Source organism: Rhinopithecus roxellana, chromosome 20 (genome assembly GCF_007565055.1).
Source record: "Rhinopithecus roxellana isolate Shanxi Qingling chromosome 20, ASM756505v1, whole genome shotgun sequence".
In the NCBI taxonomy this organism is placed as follows: domain Eukaryota; kingdom Metazoa; phylum Chordata; class Mammalia; order Primates; family Cercopithecidae; genus Rhinopithecus; species Rhinopithecus roxellana.
Genome location: NC_044568.1, coordinates 55,867,917 through 55,891,284, shown reverse-complemented (window position 1 = coordinate 55,891,284; position 23,368 = coordinate 55,867,917). Strand labels below are relative to the sequence as shown.

Below are 23,368 nucleotides of genomic sequence, written 5' to 3'. Positions count from 1 at the left end.
GGAGATGGTGCCATTGGTCAGTGGTAAATTCTATTGGGCTTTACCGTAAGAAACTAATGGTTGTTTTTGACCTGTAAAAGGCAATTTCTTATGGTTCAACCTCATACATCACTATATTCTGACCAATGGCTGTTTTTTAAAGTTACTATTTGGAAAAAAGTTGTATTACTGAATTAGACTAAAATTGTTATTTGAAAGTACAAGAAAATATAAAAAGTATGTGAAAGCAGGTTTTTATTACAGAGCAATTTTTTCTATTCATTCAATGCTTTAAATAACACAACATAATACCATAAACTGACAATGACCTGGGAGCATGTAAACACTTAAGGATGGAGAGGCATATTTATTCTTGATAAATTTATATAATAAATTCTTAGAATATTTGATTCCAAACTGTATGTATGAATTGGCTTGACATAATAATTTAAATATAAACATAAGGGCAATTTAAACATTGGCAGTAATTTATATGAGTCAATTCAAGGTCAGTGACTGGAGAACTATATGACGATAAACCCGAGGTCAAAAAAAACTTTAGGAAGCAGCCCTGTAAAAATGTATACATTTGTAGATCAGGGGCTAAAAATTCATGAATGAATACCATGAAGCAAAGGATGTACAACATCCATCACACATCTGTTTTTTTAAACAGCATGTTTCCAAAATGATACATCTCTTTACAAAGTAAACGTTACAGTATTAATAACTATAGAGACGCTATCGGGATGAGCTCCAGATACGCTGCTGACTTCCACCAAGCACCCATGGTCCATCGCTTAAGGCATCCATCTTAATCCTGGGGCTTTAAGAACATCTTCTTCGCTTTAATCGGTTTTATGTCTCCATTTTCATCTTCTTCGTAACTGGCATGGTCTCTCTTTCTGGCAAACTTTTTCCCAATTGTCCCCACCAAGGTCTCATATCTGTCAAGAGGATAGACAGCACACGTGTAATTTCAAATAAAAAGGTAGGAATCAAACCTTGTCAACAATATCAGACCAAATATGCAATAAAAAACATTAAGAAAAAGAAAACTATGATTAAAAGAAACTATCTGATTTAACAATTTATGAACTTCTCTGAGAGTGATTGAATTCCTTGCCATTTTGGTGTCTGTATTACCCTAAATAAATTGAGACGTACATTTTAAAATACACATTTCCAGCAGCTCTGGAAATGGGCTCTCAACTGGCAGCCTGAGACAGGTCTGCAGCCCCTGCAGGCCATTAAGAGAAGGCTGATCACAGTCATCTTCCTACAGGGGGGACTCCCTTGAACGCTGCCGTGGACTGTGGGGTAAGAGAAGCATTCCTGGGAGAGCCAATGAATGCTTGGTCCAGATTAGAAAGCTGCTGCGCAGGACGGTTACCTTCTAGCCATCTCTTCATCTGACACATCAAGCTCCACTGTTTCATCTTCAACTTCTTCTGCTTTGTGCTTGGCATTCATCTGAAGCATCAATTTCTGAAAAATACACCAGTGCTGACCTTCAGGCTAGAAAACGCTTGTGAAAGGAACTGATGTCAAACTTCTTTGAAGGCAGAGAAACTGAATTCAAATAATCTAGAGAACTAGTTAAAATTGGTAAGGGACTCTCTGTAATACTTTATATCACAATGGTCTAACAGAAGTCAGCTCTGAGTCAAAAAAATAGTAAGGCAAAGCCTCACTGGATTATATTTAGTGTGAATTTAAAGGGTATTTAAGATCATAAATCCTAGTACTAGTTACTGATATTTAAAGCAGGCATACTGCTGACACATTCCAGTAAGTGGGGGAAGAAATAATAAACTTTCAGATTTTCTCTGAACTTCCCCCACTCCATCTTTAAGCCAAATGGAAGAAGCACTAGTAGTCAACAATGCATCTCTTGGTGGTGGTGGTGGTGGTGGGTGGAGGTGGCAGGAGAAGTGGAAGGCTGGCCCTGTATAATGGAGGGAATCTGCACCTCAGCCCCACCCTCCTAAACTTTAGGGCGGATAATGCATCCCATGTAACATCCATGCACCACAGGTCTCTCCTTCAACTCTTTCACATAAACCTTTTTGTGACAATTATCCTCTGACCTTTCTTTTTTTTTTTTTTTAAATGTGTAATCTCTTCTTTATAGCAAGAGGAGAAGGAATACAAGATGAGAAATCAGTCTCAACTAGTTTTTCTAAGGCTTAAAAGAGTGACAATAGTTCAAAACCTTTTCCTAGGGGGAGTGTGTTCGGTGTTACAGAATCCACTAATTAGGGCCATTTGCTAACACCTGTCCCTGCCCCCCATCAATTTCTGCGGGCAGTGGCACCTTTCCTTTCCCAGTGCAGCAGACGTACTGTGGAATGCTCGCCTATCCAAACCCTGCTCTTTGAACACCACACCTTCATAATCCCTGCCTTTTTCTTCCCCTTTTACCCCACTCTGCAGCCCCTCTCCTTCTCAATCTGAAGCTTAATTAAAGCAGGTCAAAGTGAGACCAGTATATATTAAAAACAAACACTTCTAATATAACACCTTAATTATCACACATGCCTCCTCCCACTCTGCCAAAAAAGCAGAAAAGGAAAACTAATCTAGAATCTTTCAATAAACTCTGCCAACTGGCTTAGTTAACTGTGGCTCCTGGAGAAGTGGTTCTTAACTGGGGATGATTCTACCCACCAAGGAACCTGTGGCAATACCTGGAAACATTTTTGGTTGTCACAACTGGGTTGGATGGTGGGGTGTGTGTGTGCCGATATTTAGTTGGTAGAGAACAGAGGACAGGGATGTGGTTCATCATCCTCTTAGGCAAGCCACCACCACAAAGAATTATCTGGCCCCAAATGTCAACACTGCCAAGGGTGAGAAACCCTGACTTCCAGTAATATTTACAAAACTAAAGATTTGTATCTCAAGTGTCCATTTGGTTCATCAAGTACCTGATAGGATGGCTTTTAACATATGAGCCAGAGTTCTAATGAATATTTGTTAAACAAAGGTCTGCTTCTCTATCCTGGAGCAGGAAAATTCAAATTAATAGCTCAGTTATAAGGCAAAAAGGATTCATTTAAAAATCTACTTACAAGCTCGGATTAAAACTGTCCATTAAAAAGCCAAACTACACAATTCTAAAGTAACATTTTTCCATTAGAAAAAATACATTTATAGGTGCCAGAAAATAACTTTTCATAATAGCATCACATGAATAAAATCTTGACGTTCCTGTAAAAGACTCAACTTGAAATTCAAGTATTTACCGTGGCACTGTCAAGGGCTGTATACCCCTATATGAAATTATCTACTCACCTACCACAAAACTAGACTGCAATGCCTGCAATTTCTTTAAATAGCTATGGTGATATTTCAAGACTTGTTATTTTCTATATAATGAGTAGAAATGGTACTTGGTAGAGAAACACCTAAGCCCAATTATTAGCAGAAAAAATTCAACTGGAAAAATTTTAAATTTGAAGCAATTCTATTTAATACCTCAACCTCAGGATTAAATCCTCTGAATGACATTCTTCCATAGAGAAGATCTTCACACAGTAAGAAACTCTGCTCTTCTATTATGAAACTCCTAAATGGAAAAATAGAATTAGTATTTCTCCGTACATAAAGCAGAGCAAACAAAAGCCAAAACTTTGAATGAAAAAAATCAACCTATGGTTCTCAGTAGAATGAAGTAAAAATACAGTAAGATTTCTAACTTAGGGTTAAAAATAAAATCTGATTAATTTGGTCAGCAAAGGCATTAGGAGACAAGAGCAGCAGGCTGGAGGCACAACCTCTCTTAAACAACACATTTAATTTGCATAAATACCTACATAATATAAAGATCTAAAGTATCTACAATAAACTTGAATTTGCCAAAGTTGAAGCAAAGTTTCTTTTGTGTTTACATCCCCTCACCAAAATTTTTTTAAAATTCTTTTTCAGAAAGGAAATAATATCTATGTAAAAATACACATACAGTATACAATGACACACTACTCCAAATCATTTTACTAAAGTTTCTGGCATATTTTGTATTTTCTTCTCAGGGATTTCAAAAATTCCATTTTCTAATTATCAAAGTAGCACATTTTAAGGAACATAATTTGGAAAGCAGAATAAAGTATGAGTTTATAAACTGCCTGGAAATTCCTTACCAAGAGGTTAAAAAGGACTGTTAGTATATTTGAGTATTTCCTTCCAGTCTTTTTTATACTTGCATTTACGTTGATCCTTGAACACAGGTCTGAGATGCGCGGTGCACTTACACACAGATTTTTTTCAAAAAATTTCCATAGCTTTTGGGGAACAGGTGGTGTTTTGATTACATGGATAAGTTCTTTAGTGGTGGCTTCTGAGATTTTGGCCCCCGCCAAATTCTTATGACAAATCCAGGAGAAGTACTGGGAAATCAGAGGCTTGGGCAGCTTTAACAGTGTTATCAGTCACAGCTCTTAGCTATAAACACCAAAGGCTGACCCTGGATGACTTCAGCAGAGAAGGAATTTACTGTAAGAACACACACTGTAGGCTCTTCGTTTCCAACGGGGACTGGTTTCAGGACCCCTTGTGGATACCAAAATCTGCGATACAAGGGGCCAGCTGTACTGGGCATCTCAGAATCACCGGGAAGGCTGGAGGGGCAGAACTGGAAGATGAGCAGAAGTAACGGTCGCTAGGTGGTTGCACGGAAACAAAAATCATGCTAGAGAATGACCCTAGGAAAACCGTTGCTGCTGCTGACAGGGCTGAGCATGACACCACTGACGGCACTGGGGCAGGCTGCGTTCCCCTGGACCAGAACGTTACTGTCTCCTGCAGAATTTCTCTGCTGAGTCAGCACTTCATGACCCTAAATCTAAGGTGACATATCTACCTCCAGCCTGGCCATAAACCCTAAAGCATGGCAGGAAAGCAAACATGCAGCTTTTAAGGCTTGTTTGCTGGAGTAGGCTCTGATTCTCATAAAGATTCCCTCATTCGACAAACACTTATTAAACCAAACTGTGTGTATTAAATTAAACTGCGGAAACAGCCACCAATAAAAGAGCCTCAGCTGGGCATAGTGGCGGATGCCTGGAGTCCCAGTTACTCAGGTGGCTGAGGCAGGAGAACTGCTTGCATCCCGGAAGTGGAGGTTGCAGTGAGCCGAGATTGTGCCACTGCACTCCAGCCTGGGTGACAGTGTGAGACACTCGTCTCCAAAAAAAAAAAAAAAAAAAAAAACAGCCTCTGCTCTCATGGAGGTTACAGTCTATATAGAAAGAGGGGCCAAATAATGAATAAAACATTTATATCACAAAATGGATGAAAATAAAGCAGGTTATTCCATCCCGAGCTGTAGGGGAGTAATTGGTATGGAACTAGCTTTCCTGCACCATAACTATATAAAACAGGACAAAATATAAAATGACTATGTTTAGATAATCAAGTCCAACCATACAACTGTGATGCCTGGGTGAAGAAAAGCAAATGAAGTGAGCCCCATGAATGCGGAGCTTTCTGCCTGGAGGCAATTTCCAGAATGTGGAGCAGGGAGTGGGAACTCACACAAAGCCCTGTCTTGCTGAGCTTAAGAGACAAACTGTTTCACTGGGGCTTTAGTTGAAAAAAATAAAGACACAAACTGAAGTTTGGGGTTATGGCGGTGGCTGGAATATCTGGGTGAGGATACCACGGAAAGGGAGCTACAGCATGGAATTCAGGACCTGCATATTGGGTTCCCTTGAATCTCTGGTTGACCATTAAGCTGCACACGTGCAGGATGAGTCTTCAGACTTGGGGGAAAAATAACTGCTGGAGAGATGATTTCTGGGAGAATACCTGCTGCATTAGCTTCCTGTGGCTGCTGTAACAAACTTAAGCTAACAAAATTCGTGGCTTAGAGCAACAGAAATTTATGCTCCTACAGTTCCATACAAAGTTCAGGTGTTGGTAGGCCTGGGATCCCTCCAGAAGCTTTCACGGTTACAAGGCCTTCTGTGTGTCAAACCTCCCTCACCTCCTCGTTATAAGGAAAGGTGATCATATTTATGGCCCATCCAGATAATCCAGGATAATCTCTCATCTAAAGATCTGTAATTTACTCATATACCAGCAAGGTAAATTTTGCCATATAAGGTAACATTCACAGGTTCCAGAGATGAAAACCTAGATATTATCTGGGGGACCATTTTCCAGCCTACCATACCTGGGGCAAAAAAATTTACCCTGCAATTGTATGTTGAAGAAATAACAGAGCTTGCACAGAGCAAGGAAATGTCTGAGTTCTGCCTGGCCAGAGAGGAGAGAACAAGCTAAACACTCTGTGATATTTAGTAGAAAGGCCACGCCTTAGGAGTAGAGACAGTTTAGCTCTAGGGTAAAAGCTACAAAACACACCTTAACAAAAACAAGCTGACTGGCATGTAAGTTAACTGCCTAATGAAACAAAATTCAACACTCTATTAAGAAAAATAACAGAATCCAGGTAGTCAGCAATGTAATGCATATAAATGTACAGCACACAATAAAAAATTCCTAGACATGCAAGGAAGCAAGAAAATGTAACCCTCTCATAGAAAGAAGAAAAACAATTGAAGAAATATGAAATCAGTAGAAATGGACTTTAAAACAGTTATTGTAAATTTATTCAAGGATTTAAGTGAAAACATGAATGCAATGAAGAAACAAACAGAAAGCCTGAATTAAGAAATAGAGACTGCAAAAAAAAAAAAAACACCAGATAGAATTTATGTAAATAAGGGAAAAAATTTTAAAAAATATATTACTGAAGAAAAACATCTGAAGTGAAAAATTGGATTAGTCCTGTATTTATTAAATAAATGGAATTCATTACTAAAAATCTTTTCATAGAGAAAGCTTCAGATCCAGATGGCTTCACTGGTGAATTTCACCAAGCATTAAAGGAAGAAATAATTTCAATTTTACACAAACCAAGAACTGAGAAGAGGAGGTAGGAACACTTTCCAGCTCATTTTATGGCCAAAACCAGAGACATTACAAGAACTCTACAGTCTAGTATCTTTTATAAATATAGATGTGAAAATCATCAATGTCAGCAAACTGAATTTAAAAATTTTAAATGTTATATATGAAGACCAAGTAGAATGTCAGAAATAGAAGGCTGTTCTGATATTCAAAAGTCAATACAGTTTTCAACACATTAGCAAAATAAAAATAATGATCTTCTCATAAAAAATTATTTGACAAAATTCAACATCATTTATAATGAATACCCTCAGCAAACTAGGAAAATAAAGGAGTATCTCTGACCACTGACAAGGGGCATTCATGAAAACAGCACTTCATGTGTAATAGAGAAAAAGTAAAGGCCTTCCCAACTACGATCAGAAACAATTCAAGGACTACTCTTGTCGTTTCTATTCAATACTGTACTGGGTCCTTAGCCATGAAATAAATCAACAAGAGGAGATAAAACGTATACTCTCTTTTTCTGCAGATGACATAATTATGCATGTAAATGATTTTAAGGAATCCACAAAAAACTACTTGTCAGTGAGTCAATTTAGCATTACAGAATACAAAGTCAACATACAAACTTCAATTTCTACACACCCCTCCACCCCACACATACACACAACAAACAAGTTTGAAAAAACTCTATTTATGATAAATAAAACTACGAAGTACTTAGAGATAAACAATGCAATAAGTAAAGAAAATTTTTTCAATAAATGTTAATAGGCACGGTGGCTCATGCCTGTAATCCCAGCACTTTGGGAGGCCAAGGCGGGCAGATCACTTGAGGTCACGAGTTCAAGACCAGCCTGGCCAACGCGGAGAAACCCTGTCTTTAATAAAAGTACAAAAATTAGCCAGGTGTGGTGGGAGGTGCCTGTAATCCCAGCTACTCAGGAGGCTGGGGCAGGAGAATCGCTTGAACCCAGGAGGCAGAGATTGTGGTGAGCCAAGATTGCGCCACTGCACTCCAGCCTGGGTGACAGAGTGAGACTGTGTCTCAAAAAAAAAAAAAAAAAAGTTAATAGGACCACAGGTTATCTATGAAAAACATGTCCTTTGATTTCTACCTCATGCTGTACAAAAAAAGTTAGAGGCAAACCATGGATAAAAATGTCAGCACTAAAACTATAAAATTTCTAGAAGAAAACAGAAAATATCTTACCACCTTGGCACAGCCAAGGATTCATTAGACAAGACTCACAAGGAATAAACCATAAAAGAAAAAAATTAATAAAGCAAAATTAATAAAAACTCATCAAAAGACAACATTAACAGGCTAGAAGAAAATATTCACTATATATATATATGTGGCAAAGAACTTGTATTCAGAACATAAATAACTCCTACATGCACAGATGTATGTATGTTTTGTCTCAAAAAAGCCCTAGAAACACTGAGCTTGAGTTAATGATGTGCATGCTGTAATATTTAGAAAGAAATGTACTGATGTCTGCAACTTACTCTTACTGCATCAAAAATACAATAAACTGATGGATGGATAGTGGGATGAACAAATATGTGATATATTTTAAAAAACAAAACAGAAACAAAACTTTCTCAATTTTTAAAATGGCCAAAATATTTGAAAAGGCACTTCACGTATGGAAATGGCCCAAAAAGAAGTTCTTTAACATTATCAGTCATCAGGAAAATGCAAATTAAAAACCATAATAAGATGCCACTAAAATAGTTAAAAGTAAAAAGATACATAACTCCAAACTCTCATACTTCCTTAGTGAAAGTGTAAAATCATAGAACACTTTGGAAACTGGTCTGAAAACTTCTGTTTAAGTACAATTCCACAGTTACAAACGAAATGAAAACATAACAAAAAAAACCTAGAATATGAGTGTTCATACCAGCTTTATCCATAAGCATAAAAAACCAGGCTGGGTGTGGTGGCTCATACCTGTAATCCCGGCACTCTGGGTGGCCTGAACCTGAGACCAGGAGTTCAAGACCAGCCTGGCCAACATGGTCTCTATTAAAAATAAAATTAGCTGGGCATGGTGGTGCATGCCTGTAATCCCAGCTACTTGGGAGGCCGAGGCAGGTTGCAGTGAGCTGAGGTTGTGCCAGTGCACTGTAGCTTGGGCAACAGAGCAAGACTGTATCTCAAAAACAAAAACAAAAAAAAACAAAAAAAAACAAAAGGAAGAACAAAAACCCAGAAAACGGCAAACAATCCAACCATGAGTTCTTTAACATTATTAGTCATCAGAAAAATGCTAACTAAAAACCACAATGAGATGCCACTAGAATAAAATTAAAGATATCTAACTCCAAATGCTGAACTCTCATACTTCCTTAGTGAAAGTGTTGTAGCACTTCTCTATTAATGACAGTCAATAAAACAATGAATAGATATACCGTGGTGTATCTGTAAAATGAAATACCACTTAGCAACAGAAACAAATTACTGATGTTCCAAAACAAGGATGAACATCGAAAACACTTCGCTGACACAGTTAAGCACATACTGCATGATTCCTTTTTTATGAAGTTCAAGAACAGACAAAATTAATCTATGGTTTAAGAAATCAGAACAGTGCTTGCGTCAGAGCAGGGGTGAGACTGACTACAAAGAGGGATGAAGATCTCCATGTGGTGACGGCAATGTTTCCTTGATAGTAGTATGGTTTACAAAGATGCATGCACTATCAAAACACATACAGCTGTAGACTTAAGTACATTCCACTGAATGTAACAACCACCCACACCCCCACACCCGCACACAGCGGTTTAAGGGGAGATAGTGAGGGCAGACTAGAGGAGAGGCGTTGTCTTTTAAGAGAGTGGTCTGGGTAGTCCTCTTGGGTGGGGTGACATCTGAGCAAGGACCAGGAGGCAGTGAGGAAGCAAGATATGAGGATGCCCAGGTGAAGAACACCTGAGGGCCCCATCATAAGTGGGAGCCCTGAGAAAGGAATCTAACCGGCCTGAGAAACCCCTGCATAAAGCCCCTGTAGCCGGAATGGAGACAATGCAGAGTAGCAGGACGTCAGAATTACTTGCACGATAACACTAAGATGTCGTCTTTTACTGTGTTGACATTTGCAGACTGTGCAAAAGCAACTCTGGGTGAAATGAAATCTTAGCATGAGTGAAAGCAGCAGTGATACCAGACTATCCTGGTAGTTACATTCTTCACTGGCAGGTCCTCACAGTTCAAAGAAAAATGCCAGTTTCACATTAGGATGTTCTTGATGATACAGCACAAATTTATTTTTATTAATTTTAGCCCTCAATTACTTTAAAAAATATCTGGCATACAAAATTGAAACTATATATATAAGATACTTCTTCATAGTCAAATAATCTAACAGCACTTGTGTGATTGAACTGAGAGATGAATCAGACACCTTTTTTCAATGTGACACCATGACTATGGTTTTGTGGGTTTGGGTTCTTTGGCAGACATTTTCTTGAAAATAAAGTGGGCCGGGCGCGGTGGCTCAAGCCTGTAATCCCAGCACTTTGGGAGGCCGAGACGGGTGGATCACGAGGTCAGGAGATTGAGACCATCCTGGCTAATATGGTGAAACCCCATCTCTATTAAAAAATACAAAAAACTAGCCGGGCGAGGTGGTGGGTGCCCGTAGTCCCAGCTACTCGGGAGGCTGAGGCAGGAGAATGGCGTGAACCCAGGAGGCGGAGCTTGCAGTGAGCTGAGATCTGGCCACTGCACTCCAGCCTGGGCGACAGAGCGAGACTCCGTCTCAAAAAAAAAAAAAAAAAAAAAAGTGAACCTGACACTTCAAGGGGAACAACTGACACTATTTATTGCCAGTAACAAAATTCAAGCTTTCAAGCAAAAGTTAGAATTCCGAACAGCTTTTATCTGTCATCTTGGGCTTGATAGCTTCCCAATACTTAAAAGACTTTTCTGATGAAATCGACAGTGATACTAATGAATGTGATTTTTGATACTGTATAACAAGATGAGTTAACATTGGGAAAATCTATACAACGCATTTTCCAAAGGACAGATGCATGATGTTAAGAAATCATATATGGGTAAAAGATTTAGAATACAAGACAGACCAAGACATGAAAAGTTCACTGGTGTTTTCAGATTCCACATTGCAATTTACTCTCAAGAAACTACTACTGATTGAGTTTTGGAGTTGTACCAAAAAATCATTTGAAAAGGCCACTGAAATACTCCTCTCTTTTCAACCGTATCACCTGTGTGAGGGTGGCTTTTCTTTATATACTTCAACCAAAACAACATGGTTTAACAGGCTGACTGCAGGCGTTTAGAGTCCAGCTGTCTTCTATTATGCCAGAATGTTAAAGAGATTTGCAAAAATAGAAAACAGTGCCACTCTTCTCCTTAAATATTTTGTCTTAAAAAAGTTATTTTTCATTAAAAATGTGTTAGGTAATGAGTTTGTTTTTTAAATGAATATTTAAATAATTTTAAAAATTTCTTATATAGTAAATATTGACAAATATAAACCACACAAAACACTCTCTAGGAGTTCTAAGTAACTTTTTTTTTTGAGATGGAATCTTGTTCTCTTGCCCAGGCTGGAGTGCAGTGGCGTAATCTCGGCTCACTGCAACCTCTGCCTCTCGGATGCAAGGCATTCTCCTGCCTCAGCCTCCTCAGAAGCTGGGACTACAGGCACGTGCCATCAAGCCTGGCTAATTTTTTTTGTATTTCTAGTAGAGACTGGGTTTCACCATGTTAGCCAGGATGGTCTCAATCTCCTGACCTCGTGATCTGCCTGCCTCGGCCTCCCAAAGTGCTGGGATTACAGGTGTGAGCCACCGTGCCCGGCCTAGGAGTTCTAAATAATTTTTATAAATGCAAATAGCTTCTGAGTTCCAAAACTTTGAGAACCACTGTGATTTTGGTTCCTCTCTCACTGGCCCTCTAGTCTAGCCAGCACCTCACTTACTTCAGAAATGCCTCTCCCAGAGGGAATCTAAATTTGGGCACAGAACTTGCTGTTCAGCTTTTTCTATGAACTTGGCATACTATGAACTTGGCATACCTTCTCAATTGCCCAATCTTACTCCTTATAGAGTGAGCAGCTGATGAGACCTCCTCAATTCCAAAGTAAATCACCTCTCTCAGGAAAACACCACACATCAAAGCTTTCACTTAAGATAAATGAGGGACCCAGAGAAAGGCAACCTCCAGAGGCCAGGACTGGATTCAGAGCAGGACTGCTGGCGCCTCAGAGGTCTTTCCCACGGCTTTGCACTGACACCGTAACTTTAATATAAAAAGGAGCACAGGTGTTTTGTCTCTACATGCATGGTTTTAAGAATTAGAAAAATTAATTATAGAGTTGGCAAGCAAGTAAAATATTTCAAAACTTAACCATTTTTGTATTTTAATTATCCAATTTTCATTAATGAGGTTCTATAATTCTAGGGCTAAAACACACAAAATTATCTATTTCATAAATTTCGCAGATGAGAAACTACTGCTCAGAAAAAGCTGGACTTGCTTAAAGCCACAAATACCATGGCAAAACTCCAGTTAGAAAACCCTTCTCACTGGGTCTCACATTCCTGCACATTTTTTGAGTGAGGCACTAACTGCCTGTTTGTTCTGGACTATCTTTGCAAGGATATCTGCATAGCAAGCAGCCTTGAAAAACAGTCTTCCTCTAAAGTAAAGGGCAGATATGCTTACTGTCCAGCAAAATGCAGATGCCTCTCTTGGGGCCGAAGGCAAGTCTGCTTGTGGTCCATGACCCAAGGTTCCAGTTTTCCAGGCTCAGAAGATCTCAGCTATGATGCAAATCCACTGGATGCACAGCATCCACCTGGGCCACTTCATGCCATCCCTCATAGGACTTGGGGACAAAAGAGAAATGATGCAAACTTGATGCCTGTGCTGCTTGCTATGCAGTAAGTCCTTTGTCTCTCATGGTGTTCAGGACACACTACCCCCAAAATATGGCATCTTGGCATACTGAAAATTTTATGCTGAAGGAATCTGAAAAATGACGTGCAGGTAGGATTTTCTGACTGTCCCCTGAAGCAGGTCATAAAACTCACATGAGAGGTGCCCTCCCTACACTCAGAGGAAAGCAACATCCTTACTTCAATAAGGGACACAGAGGGGAATCTGAACAAAAGACTTGCTAAGTTTCTCCTGGTTTATTACTCTTCACTCATACCCCTTGGTCTTGTATTTCTTCACAACTTTCCACTCTTCATCAAACCTAACACAAAAACACTCAGGTTCAACCAATTCTTCAGTCTTCATTTTCTTATGAAGGCTCCTGTGTCACCGAAAACTTTTGTGAAATAAAAGTGTACACCTTTCTCTTGTTAATCTGTCTTTTGTTACAGGGACCCCAACTAATGAATTTCAAATGGTTGGAAGGAAAGGATATTGTCCCTCCCCTACATCTCAGACCCAGAAGGCTCCTATCTTCCACCAGCATCAGTGGAAGTGTGGCAGGCTAACTTGTTAGTTTCAGGTGCCTATAGCTTCTGAATTCAAATACACCACAAAATACAAGCATAAGATGCACAATAGTCAAAAATACTTCTTAAACAACTTGCTACAGCAAAGGAGTAATTAAACCACCTATACTTGCACACTCTTACTGGACCATATCCTTGGGGGAAAAACAGTATGGCAATACATAGCAAAATCTTTGATCTGGTAAATTTCACTCCTAGGAATTCACAATATATCGGGTTCCCTGGAAACAGACTCTGAGACAGAGTTATATGCAGAAAACTTAGCAGGCAGTGTTGTTCAGCAGATGCCCTTTTAGGAAAACAGACAGGAGGATTGGGCAGAGGGAGAAGATGATGTGCAATGTGGCTACACTAAGGCCTCAGCCACATAGAGCTCTGGAGTCAGGAAAGTCCTTCAGTTGTTCCAAGCTGAGGCACGGCAGCTAGATCATCATTCCCCTACACAGTCTAGCCACCGGCTAAAGGTGTCCTCTGTGAGGCAGTGTTAACACTGAATAGCCCTAATTATCTTCATTGAATTACAAACTGATACGGCTGACATTAAAAATGGGAAACTCGAGACTTTCAGAGCAGACACATGCAATCTCCAACTTCACAGAATAGTTCAGATAACACTAGCAAAAAAAAAAGGATGCACAAACATAAGAGAGTAGAAAGGAATGGGCGTACTTCATATACTGAGGTATAAGGAAATACACACAATGGCGACAATCACTGTGCTTTATGCCTGGCGCTATGGTGACTGTTTTACATATATTACCTCATCTACTTCTCGGAATGCACTGGACAGGTACTATCTATCATCATACCCAATATACAAATGACACAAAACAGGTTAAGTAACTCACCCAAGGTGACAAGTAAACAAGTGGCGGAGCTGGGCATCAAACCCAGGTCTGCCTGACTTCAGAGCCCATGTGCTTAATCAACCAATCCATTCCATGATCTCCCTATTCAGAGTGTTAAAAACAACAACAACTACAATACAACACATATATCAAGGATATGTCATCCATTTACCCCTCCAGACTTACTTCCCATCTTCAGCCCTGTTCTCTGGCCTGGGAGGCTGACTTGAATGTAATGCACGGAACGGCTCCTTTGCTGTCAGGTACCTGGCTCCCTTGCTAGGATGACCTTGGGCTGGCTGTACCCGTGAATGGAGGTAGCAGCTCCTGTAAGGTACTCTCTCTACACAGCTTATCTCCAGATTCGGTAGCAGCCATTCCCCACCCACCCCTTGACTCTGCAAGCTCAGGTGGTAATCATTCCCACTACACATGCTAGGAGGTACTGCACTGTCCCGAGGGGCTCCCCTCTGCCCCACCCACACCTTGATAGTCTCTCCTCAGTCTGAGAGTGTCATCTTTTTCTGCCAACATCCTGAGCTGACATACACACCTATACACAAACAGGATGCTGAGTAATGGCAAACAATTATTATTTACCGTCCCAGAAAGAAATGTAAAGGTCATATTCTGGGAACAATATGCTGTATTGGGGGGAAAAATACTGGAAACAAGATAGAAACAGTCCTGCTCTTTTAATAAACAACTGGAAGGAACACTTTGGCAAGCTGAGTTAACACATAAAATTAAATTATAGCTCCTCAGCAGCAAAGGTCCCTTCCTCCCTGTGACCCTGTGTCTGGCATTATCTTCTCCCTCCTCACCAACATCTTGCTTCCTCCAAGAAGTAGAGAAAAAAAGGACCTTCCCCCCATCCCTCCTGGTGGGACATACTTTCTACCTTTAGAGAAGGGTATCTAACCTTCAAACAAGGTCCAGAGCTCAGCCAAATGAACAAGGGAATATAACATTCCAAATCAAAGCCCAAACATCAGGTACAGGATGGAAGGACATAAATGTGCCTCAAGACAGTAAGCAGCATCTTCAGTCATTTGACCAGAGTTTAAGTAAAACTACCATACCACAGAGCTTACTAAAGGTGAGGAAAGTATCAGGGAAAAATGAAAAATAGCTTCCAGAAGGATTCAGCTAAATTAATGGATGAAATAAATCCATCACTCCTTCATTCAAAATTGTTGATCAGGCACCAGCCAAGCTTGGGGCCAGAAAACGTCTACCTCAGCTTCAGCACTGACTAGCAGCTGGGTGAACCTGGGCAAGTTACCCTCCCTTAAGCTCAGTTCCTCAACTACAAAGTGGACAGAATGATAGGAGGCAGCTCCTAAGTTTGCTATGAAGATTCAATAACTAAGGATGTAAAGTGTTTAGCCCAGTTCCTGGTACACACTATAGATTCAGTAAATGTTAGTTAAAATGGACGGTATTACAAGTAGTAACAATTTTAACAAAGAAACAAAAACTCCTGACCTGCCTTAAAATGCTCAACCTAATGAACTCTAATTGAAACAAAACTGGAGAGGTCTGAAGTACACACCTCATCTTTAGAACTTAAGGTGACAGAGAGAACATTACAGCTTCCCTAAAAGGTCTGCCGTTACTATCAGAGATATGTGGGCTAGGTTCCTTTATTCAACGTAAAAAAGGACAATGTGATAAACAGTGGCTGGGAGGGGGAGTAGTAAAAATGTATAAATCCATGTACAACTTTTATAGGTTTAATATTTTTTAGTTGTGCCGCTAACTCAATAAACTGAACAGAAACTATTTCATGGGCTTTATGTCACTGCAATGATGAGTTAAATTTACCAGGAGTTTTCTTCTGAACGCCCCAACCATCATCAGTATAAATTTGAATAAACCTACTCTTTTTCTTTAAGCTCTGGCAAATCCAAGTACCAGTGCTCTTCACTAATGATTTTCTTTTCTTCTTCTTCTAGTTGTTTCTTGGTTTCTGAGTCCAGTCCCCTTTGCATAAACTGTAAAAACAAACAAAATCAATGTCAGAAACGTTTCCCATTTTAGAACTGAGGAAACCCCAAATAATTTTCTTCTACGTGCTGTCCCTCATTTATCTATGGAACCCATCTCAAGATTGAGGGTTGGGGCAAGTGATCAAATGGTTTAGCTCTACCCTTCCAACTTTACACTAAATGATCAGGGACTGTGTCAGGGCATGAGAAAATGCACAATGTACGTTTCCTCCAAAAAACTTAAGGGCTAAGACATCATATTCGAAGGTCTTGTGCTCACCCACAGAGCCCACTGGCTTTGGCATCTGCTGATCTGGGGTTGAAATGTTCTTCTTATCCTCTTTCACCTGGCCAACTCCTCGCCCGTCTGACATAGGTAAAGCTACTACACTGCTGTGAGTGCCAGTAAAATCAGTGCCTCTCTCCTAAATGCTTCCATGGCTCCTCCAATAGACTCACCACATCTTAACTTTCGAGCATCTATCTCTTCTGGAGACCTTAAGGACTGAGTGTCAGGGTCATCTCCTTCATCTGTCCCAACAGGATGACTGAAGCACAGTAAGAGCCCGATACATGTAGACAGAAGCAAAGGTACATCTATAAGTCTGCTCTTCATTTTTACTTTTCCTCTGAAATGCTGCTAAACTCTTCAGCTGCTCTTATTATCAAATCTGCAGAAACTTGACTCAAAATATGGCAGTAAGTAACAATGCTGCTGCCAGTCTCTCACTAGCATGAATACCTGTATTTCTTCAGGGAATAAGTGAACAAACTTAAGAGGCTAAACACAGCAAAATGATAAAATATCAACACTGGAGAAAATAAAATGTGAAAACACCCAGGAGTCTCCTAGCAGTTAGGTTTCAGGTTCCAATGGTTTCTGTGTATCCCCCTTTCTTTCCCTTATTCAGGTCCCATATTTCTTTTTTTTTCGAGACAGAGTCTTGCTCTGTTGCCCAGGCTGGAGTGTAGTGGCATGATCTCGGCTCACTGCAACCTCCACCTCCTAGGTTCAAGTGATTCTCCTGCCTCAGCTTCCCGAGTAGCGGGGATTATGCGCCTGCCACAATGCCCAGCTAATTTTTATATTTTTAGTAGAGACGGGGGTTTCACCATATTGGCCAGGCTGGTCTCGAACTCCTGACCTTGTGATCCACCTGCCTTGGCCTCCCAAAGTGCTGGGATTACAGGCGTGAGCCACTGCGCCCGGCCCAGGTCCCATATTCTTCTCCTTCTATTCCAGCTCTTCCAAACATAAGCCTCTTTAGGCATAAGTGCTTTAACAATGACTACTAAGTTAAATGAAAAAAACCTTAAGAGTGTCCATGAATAAAATAGTCATGTGCTGCAAAATGATGTTTGGTCAACGATGGAACCCATATATGCTGGTGGTCCCATAAGATTACAATACTGCACTTTTACTGTAACTTTTCTATATCTAGATATGTTTAGATACACAGATACCACTGTTACAACTGCCTATACAGTATTTAGTACAGTAGCATGCTGTACAGGTTTGTAGCCTACGAACATCAGGCTGTACCATATAGCCTAGGTGTGTGGTAGGCTACCCCATCCAGGTTTGTGTAGGTGAACTCTATGATGCTCTCACAATGATGAAATCACCTAACAATGCATGTTTCAGAATGTATCCCTGTTGTTAAGTAACACATGACTGTGATAACATCAAGCACTGATGAGAATGTGAAGAAACTGATCACTCAAACATTGTTGGTGGGAAAGTAAATTGTACAGAGACTGTGGAAAACAGCGTGGCAGTTTCTTAGCAAACTAAACATACACTTACCATATGACCCAGCAACTGTCCACGCAAAGTGAGTGCATGTAAAATGGTGAAATCTGAGTAAGCTCGCTGTCAATGTCCTGGCTCTTTATTGTATTCTAGTGTTATAAAATGTTGCCGCTGGGGGAGGTGGCATGAAGGATGCATGGGATATCCCTGTATACGTTTTGCAACTTCCTGTGAATCTATCACTATTTTAAATAAAAAGTAAAAGAGAACAAGTTTGCAGACTAGTGTTTTGCAGTCCTCATCCATTTTACCTGTGCCTATATCCTCATCCCAGGAAAGAACTGCAGTTACTGGAATGTGCACACTATACTTCCTGGTCCTTTTGCCTTTGCAACTTAACAACATGTTTCCATTTTCTGTCTGGCAAAATATTTACTCTTTTAGGCCCACAGCATGTGTCCTTTGGTAAGACTTCCCTGGCTAGCATTTGGCTTGGCTCTTCCCAGGCCTGCTCCTATAAAGAAGCACCTTCCCAAGACAGCCTGATAAACTCTGGATTATTGTTCACCATCGTGCTGCTTTAGTGTCTCCCAAAACTATGATTCTGAAGAGACCATGACTCTTGTTCATCTTGTATCATTGGTACTTAGGCGGCACCCTTGGTACACAAGCGCTCACTCAGTGAAGGTTCTCAGAATGTAAATGAACCCAGACCTGTCTTATTTTTCCAGACTCTCTTTCTGGGATGGTTTTTTTTTTAAATGCATATACCTCATTTCATCACTAATATGCCTCGTGGTAAAACTCATCAACACTGCCCAACTGCCCTTATTTCTCCTATTTAGTCATGTACCTATTCCTTTGGTATACAAAACAGCCAGATACATATGTTCTGTACACACAGAAAGGACAGAACTCCCTGTGAATATGAATCAAGCACCTCCAGACTTAGGTAGAAGTTCGATTCTCCTCCTCTAGGGCATTTCAGAACACACTCCAAAACCAGTGAGGACTCACAGCAGGCAACAGCACAGTATGGTCCTCAGGCTAGATGTCTGTTGTTGTCGATACAGCCATGGTCATTCTGTCATGAACAACACTGGCAGAGCTGAGTAGTTGTAACAGAGACTGTCTGGCTCATAAGCCCAAAATATTTATTATATGGTCCTTTACAGAAAGTTTGCCAAGCCCTGTTCTAAAAGTCTAACAGTACTAAAATCACAAATAAGCACCCTTTCTACAACCATTCCATACTGGAAGACCTTCCATCCACATCCTTCTTTTTCTGCTTCCCGTTGGGATCATCCTGCAATGGCTGACCAAGTCAGAGGCATTCAAGTGAGTCAGGATTAAATCCTCAACCCTCTTATACTTGCCCTAAAAAGTGGTCCCCAGGGATGGGTTCCCTGGAAGACAATTTTTCCATGGGTGGTGGAGAGGGGAGGGGTAGACGGTTTAGGGATGATTCAAGTGCATTACATTTATTGTGCACTTTGTTTCTATTATTATAATATGTAATGAAATAATTATACAACTCACCATAATGTAGAATCAGTGGAAGCCCTGAGCTTAGTTGCAACTCAGATTTAGTTTGAGCCTGAGTCACCCAGTACATCATCTGGCTTATTCCAAGAGCTAAAACAACTGCTAAAATCTTTTCAATATCTGCTTGGCCAGTTCACTCCACTTCTCTGAAATTAATGTTATCACAAATCATAAAATCAAAAGCAAATTCTGTTCAGTAAAGATTCAAATTTTCCTAATATGCATGAAAGCGCTTGACAAACTTTAAGTTATGATGTAATTTGTCCTGCATCCACATTCACCCATTCATTCCTAATTCCATCCTAGCTCAACTCCATTCAAATCTTGCCCATGTAATGTTTACTCTCTTTTTTTTTTTTGACACAGGGTCTCCCTCTGTCACCCAGGCTGGAGTGCACTGGCACCATCTCAGCTCTCTGCAGCCTCGATCTCCCAGGCTCAAGTGATCCTCCCACTTCAGCCTCCCAAATAGCTGGGACTACAGGTGCGTGCCACAAGTCCCGACGAATATTTTGTATTTTTTGTAGAGATGAGGTTTCACCATGTTGCACAGGCTGGTCTCAAAATACCTGGGCTTAAGCGATTTGTCTACCTCAGCCTCTCAAAGTGCTGGGATTACAGGCATGAACCACTGCGAATGGCCTCTCTCTCCAATCTTTCAAAACATTATGAATGCTTCTTTCCTTCTTTTTGGAAATTCGACCTCTTTAAATATGACATGTAACAGTTTGCTACCCTCTATAAGCACTGCTCAGTGACAGGCATCACAGAGTAAGTAACACAGAGCCAGGGTTCTGGAGCAAGACTGCCTGAGTTCCCATCCTGTCTACGCTACTTATTAGCTGTGTGACTTTGAGAAAGTTACTTATTTCTGTTTCAGTTGCCTTAACTGTAAAAAGAGAGTTATTGCCTGTTGTCACCTCAAAGTGTCATTATGTGAATTGCACAGGTTAATATACGCAAACCACTTAAAACATTGTCTAGTACTATAAATAGTTGCTATTTTTTTTATACTGTTCCCCGTGTCAATAGCTTTCCATTGCTCACAAAATAAAGGAAAATATCCTTAATCTGGCCTCAAATTCCCTGCACCTCGTGACCACTGCCTACTCTGCAACCCCATTTCTTAGTACTTACCTTCCAGACATACTGAATTACCTCTAATTCTTGGAAATCTCCATGGTTTTCTTTTTCTTTCTTGCCTCTCGGACTTTTGAACTCAAGTTTCTCCTAGTTTAGGACGCTGTGCCTCCCACCCTCCCAGGAACCTAAAGGGACCACTACCCCGCGAGAAGCTCGGTGAGTTCCCAGGGGTCCGGCGCTTCTACCCTCACTGCACTTGGTAAGCTGTACCCTGACTGCTTGCTTCTGTGTATGCGAGCTCCCATCCGCCCGTGGGCCTCCTGAGAGTCGGCCTAATTCGTAACCTGGTTCCCAGTAAACAGTGCAGAGCAGGCGCTAAGTGAATGAATGAGCACGAGAGCTGGAAGCCCACTGAGACCCCTCTGGTGTCCCTCGTTCGCCCGCCGCCTCGGCCCTGGCCAGGTCGGAAGGACCGGGTACCCCTACCGCCCGGCATGGCTCTCTCAGTGTCCCCGCACCTTCATGCGCAGCAGATTCTTGGACAACTTTGTCTTCCGCTCGGCCGCCATGGTGGCTTCCGCCCAGCGCCGCACTCCGGCCGCGAGCCTCACCGCACATGCGCAGAGCCGCGTGCGTAGGTGCGTCGCTCTCGTAACGCGCGCCGCCCCGCCCCGCCCCGCCCCGCCTCCCCGACCCTGCGTGTCGCGCGCGGGCCCCTCAGCGGGCGCTCTACTGACTGAGAGGCAGGGGTAAGCGCGCGGGGCGGTGGCGCGGGGATGAGCGCGGCAGATCCCAAAAAGGCTAAAGTCAGAGGAGGACCCAGAGCCTGGCTTCCCCGAGCCGTGGGCCGCCTTCACGGGACGTCGGCCTGGCCCCCTCGGGGGCCCATCCTCCCTGAGGGACTCCCTTCCTCAGAGACTCCCTTCAGACTCAGTAGTCCTCGCCAGCCTCAGAGGTTTGCGTCACGCCTGCCACCCGCCTGGGTCTTGTTACCCACGTGTATTGTTTTCATAACGTGGATGGCGGGCTTCCTGTGTTCTGGGTCCCTTTGCAGGGGCCAGGTCGTTTGCTCTTCACCAGGACCCTACGAGTTGCTGCTTTCCTTACAGCAGCCCTGAGTCCCGGGGAGCGTGGCGGGGGCCACCCCAGGCGGGCTGGCTTCATCCCCGGGCTGCTGCTGGTGCGTGTCTGGCCGAGTGATCTCTGCTAAACAGAAGAATCTCAAGAAACTGCAAGGGATGGAGGCAGAGATGGGTGCCAAAGACACGTGAATGAGAAGAAGGCCTGGTTTTGATCTAAAGAATTGAAAAGACCAGCCTGGGCAACATGGCGACACCCTATCTCTACCAAAAAAAAAAAAAAAAAAGGTGGGTGTGGTGGCACGGACCTGTGGTCTCCACTACTTGGGAGGCTGAGGCTGGAGAATCACTGGAACCCGGGAGGTCGAGGCTGCAGTGAGCTGAGATCCCGCCACTACCAGCCTGGGCTGCAGAGCGAGCCTTTGTTTCAAAAACAAAACAAAAAAGAATTTTAAAAACCACTGAAAATAGGGTAGCATTCATACCCTAGTGTTTAATGCTCTGGGTACCAATTAAACACTTTTTCAAAAATCATTGCCAGTTCCGATGCTTTTGAACACCCTCAAGTTAATAGCATCTCAGCTGATAGCATGGGTTCTATGTCAGATTCTTGACCTGGTCACCTTATAGGTAATTAGTTCACTTAATCTCCATAAGAACCGGAAAGAAGGTGTTGTCATCGTGTTGTTAGGGATTCTGAGACACAGAGCCGGTAAGGGACGTGGTGGAATTCACACAGCTAATCCATGTTAGAGCTGAAATTCAAACACCAATTTGGATGTTAAAAGCCCTTTAGGTTTTCCCAGGAATAAATAAAATCATTGTAATGTACTAAGTGGCTACAGAATCTCATTCACTTGTGACTGTGTGTGAGATGCCGGGGTATAATAGCGTGTAAAAACACCTATCCTCATCTTTCCTGAAGCTGATATTCTGGACATAAGTAAGTGGTGACTGCTGTGAAATAGAGGAAACAGTGTTGTGACCCCTAGAGTAACGTTTAGGGTTACTTTAGACAAGGTGGTCTGGAACGGCCCTTGTCAGATGGTGGTGCTAAGGCTTGAAAGTTGAGAAAAACCTGTTGTATGAAGAGTTGGAGGTAGTGTGCTCCAAAGACAGCAGCAACGATGAAGGTCCTGACATATGAACAAGACAAAGTCCCTGTTGTTATGAAGTTTAACAAGTGGAAACAGTAGAGGTTAATCACAAGCCTCATTGCATACCCCAAAATTCATATGTTGAAGTTCCAACTCCCACTGCCTCAGAATGTGAATGTATTTGGAGGCAGAGCCTTTAAAGAGGTGATTAAAACAAGACCCTGGCCGGGCGCGGTGGCTCATGCCTGTAATCCCAGCACTTTGGGAGGCTGAGGCAGACGGATCACGAGGTCAGGAGATCGAGACCATCCTGGAGAACATGGTGAAACCCCGTCTTTACTGAAAATACAAAAAAATTAGCCAGGCATGGTGGCGGGCGCCTGTAGTCCCAGCTTCTAGGGAGGCTGAGGCAGGAGAATGGCGTTAACCCGGGAGGCAGCGGAGCTTGCAGTGAGCGGAGATCGCACCACTGCACTCCAGCCTGGGCAACAGAGCGAGACTCCGTCTCAAAAAAAACAAAACAAAAAACAAGACCCTTAAGGTGAGCCCTAATCCAGTCTGACTGATG

The 23,368-nt window shown here is 41.7% G+C and overlaps 1 protein-coding gene across 2 annotated transcripts; it reads right to left on the bottom strand.

The window, feature by feature from the left end:
• Positions 1-220: 220 nt before the first annotated feature.
• Positions 221-21,239, bottom strand: MPHOSPH6 (M-phase phosphoprotein 6). 2 transcript variants are annotated; one of them, XM_010375140.2, is made up of 6 exons: positions 21,143-21,211; positions 16,703-16,791; positions 16,137-16,249; positions 3,460-3,550; positions 1,373-1,467; positions 320-926 (listed from the first exon to the last, which is right to left on the bottom strand). In XM_010375140.2, the coding sequence occupies exons 3-6, from the start codon at positions 16,244-16,246 to the stop codon at positions 794-796; spliced, it is 429 nt and encodes a 142-aa protein (XP_010373442.1). In that variant the 5' UTR covers positions 16,247-16,249; positions 16,703-16,791; positions 21,143-21,211; the 3' UTR covers positions 320-793. The 2 variants fall into 2 exon arrangements, with proteins under 2 accessions (XP_010373441.1, XP_010373442.1); XM_010375139.2 differs by lacking the exon at positions 16,703-16,791 and having other exon boundaries at positions 221-926; positions 21,143-21,239.
• Between the last annotated feature and the right edge of the window lie 2,129 nt (positions 21,240-23,368).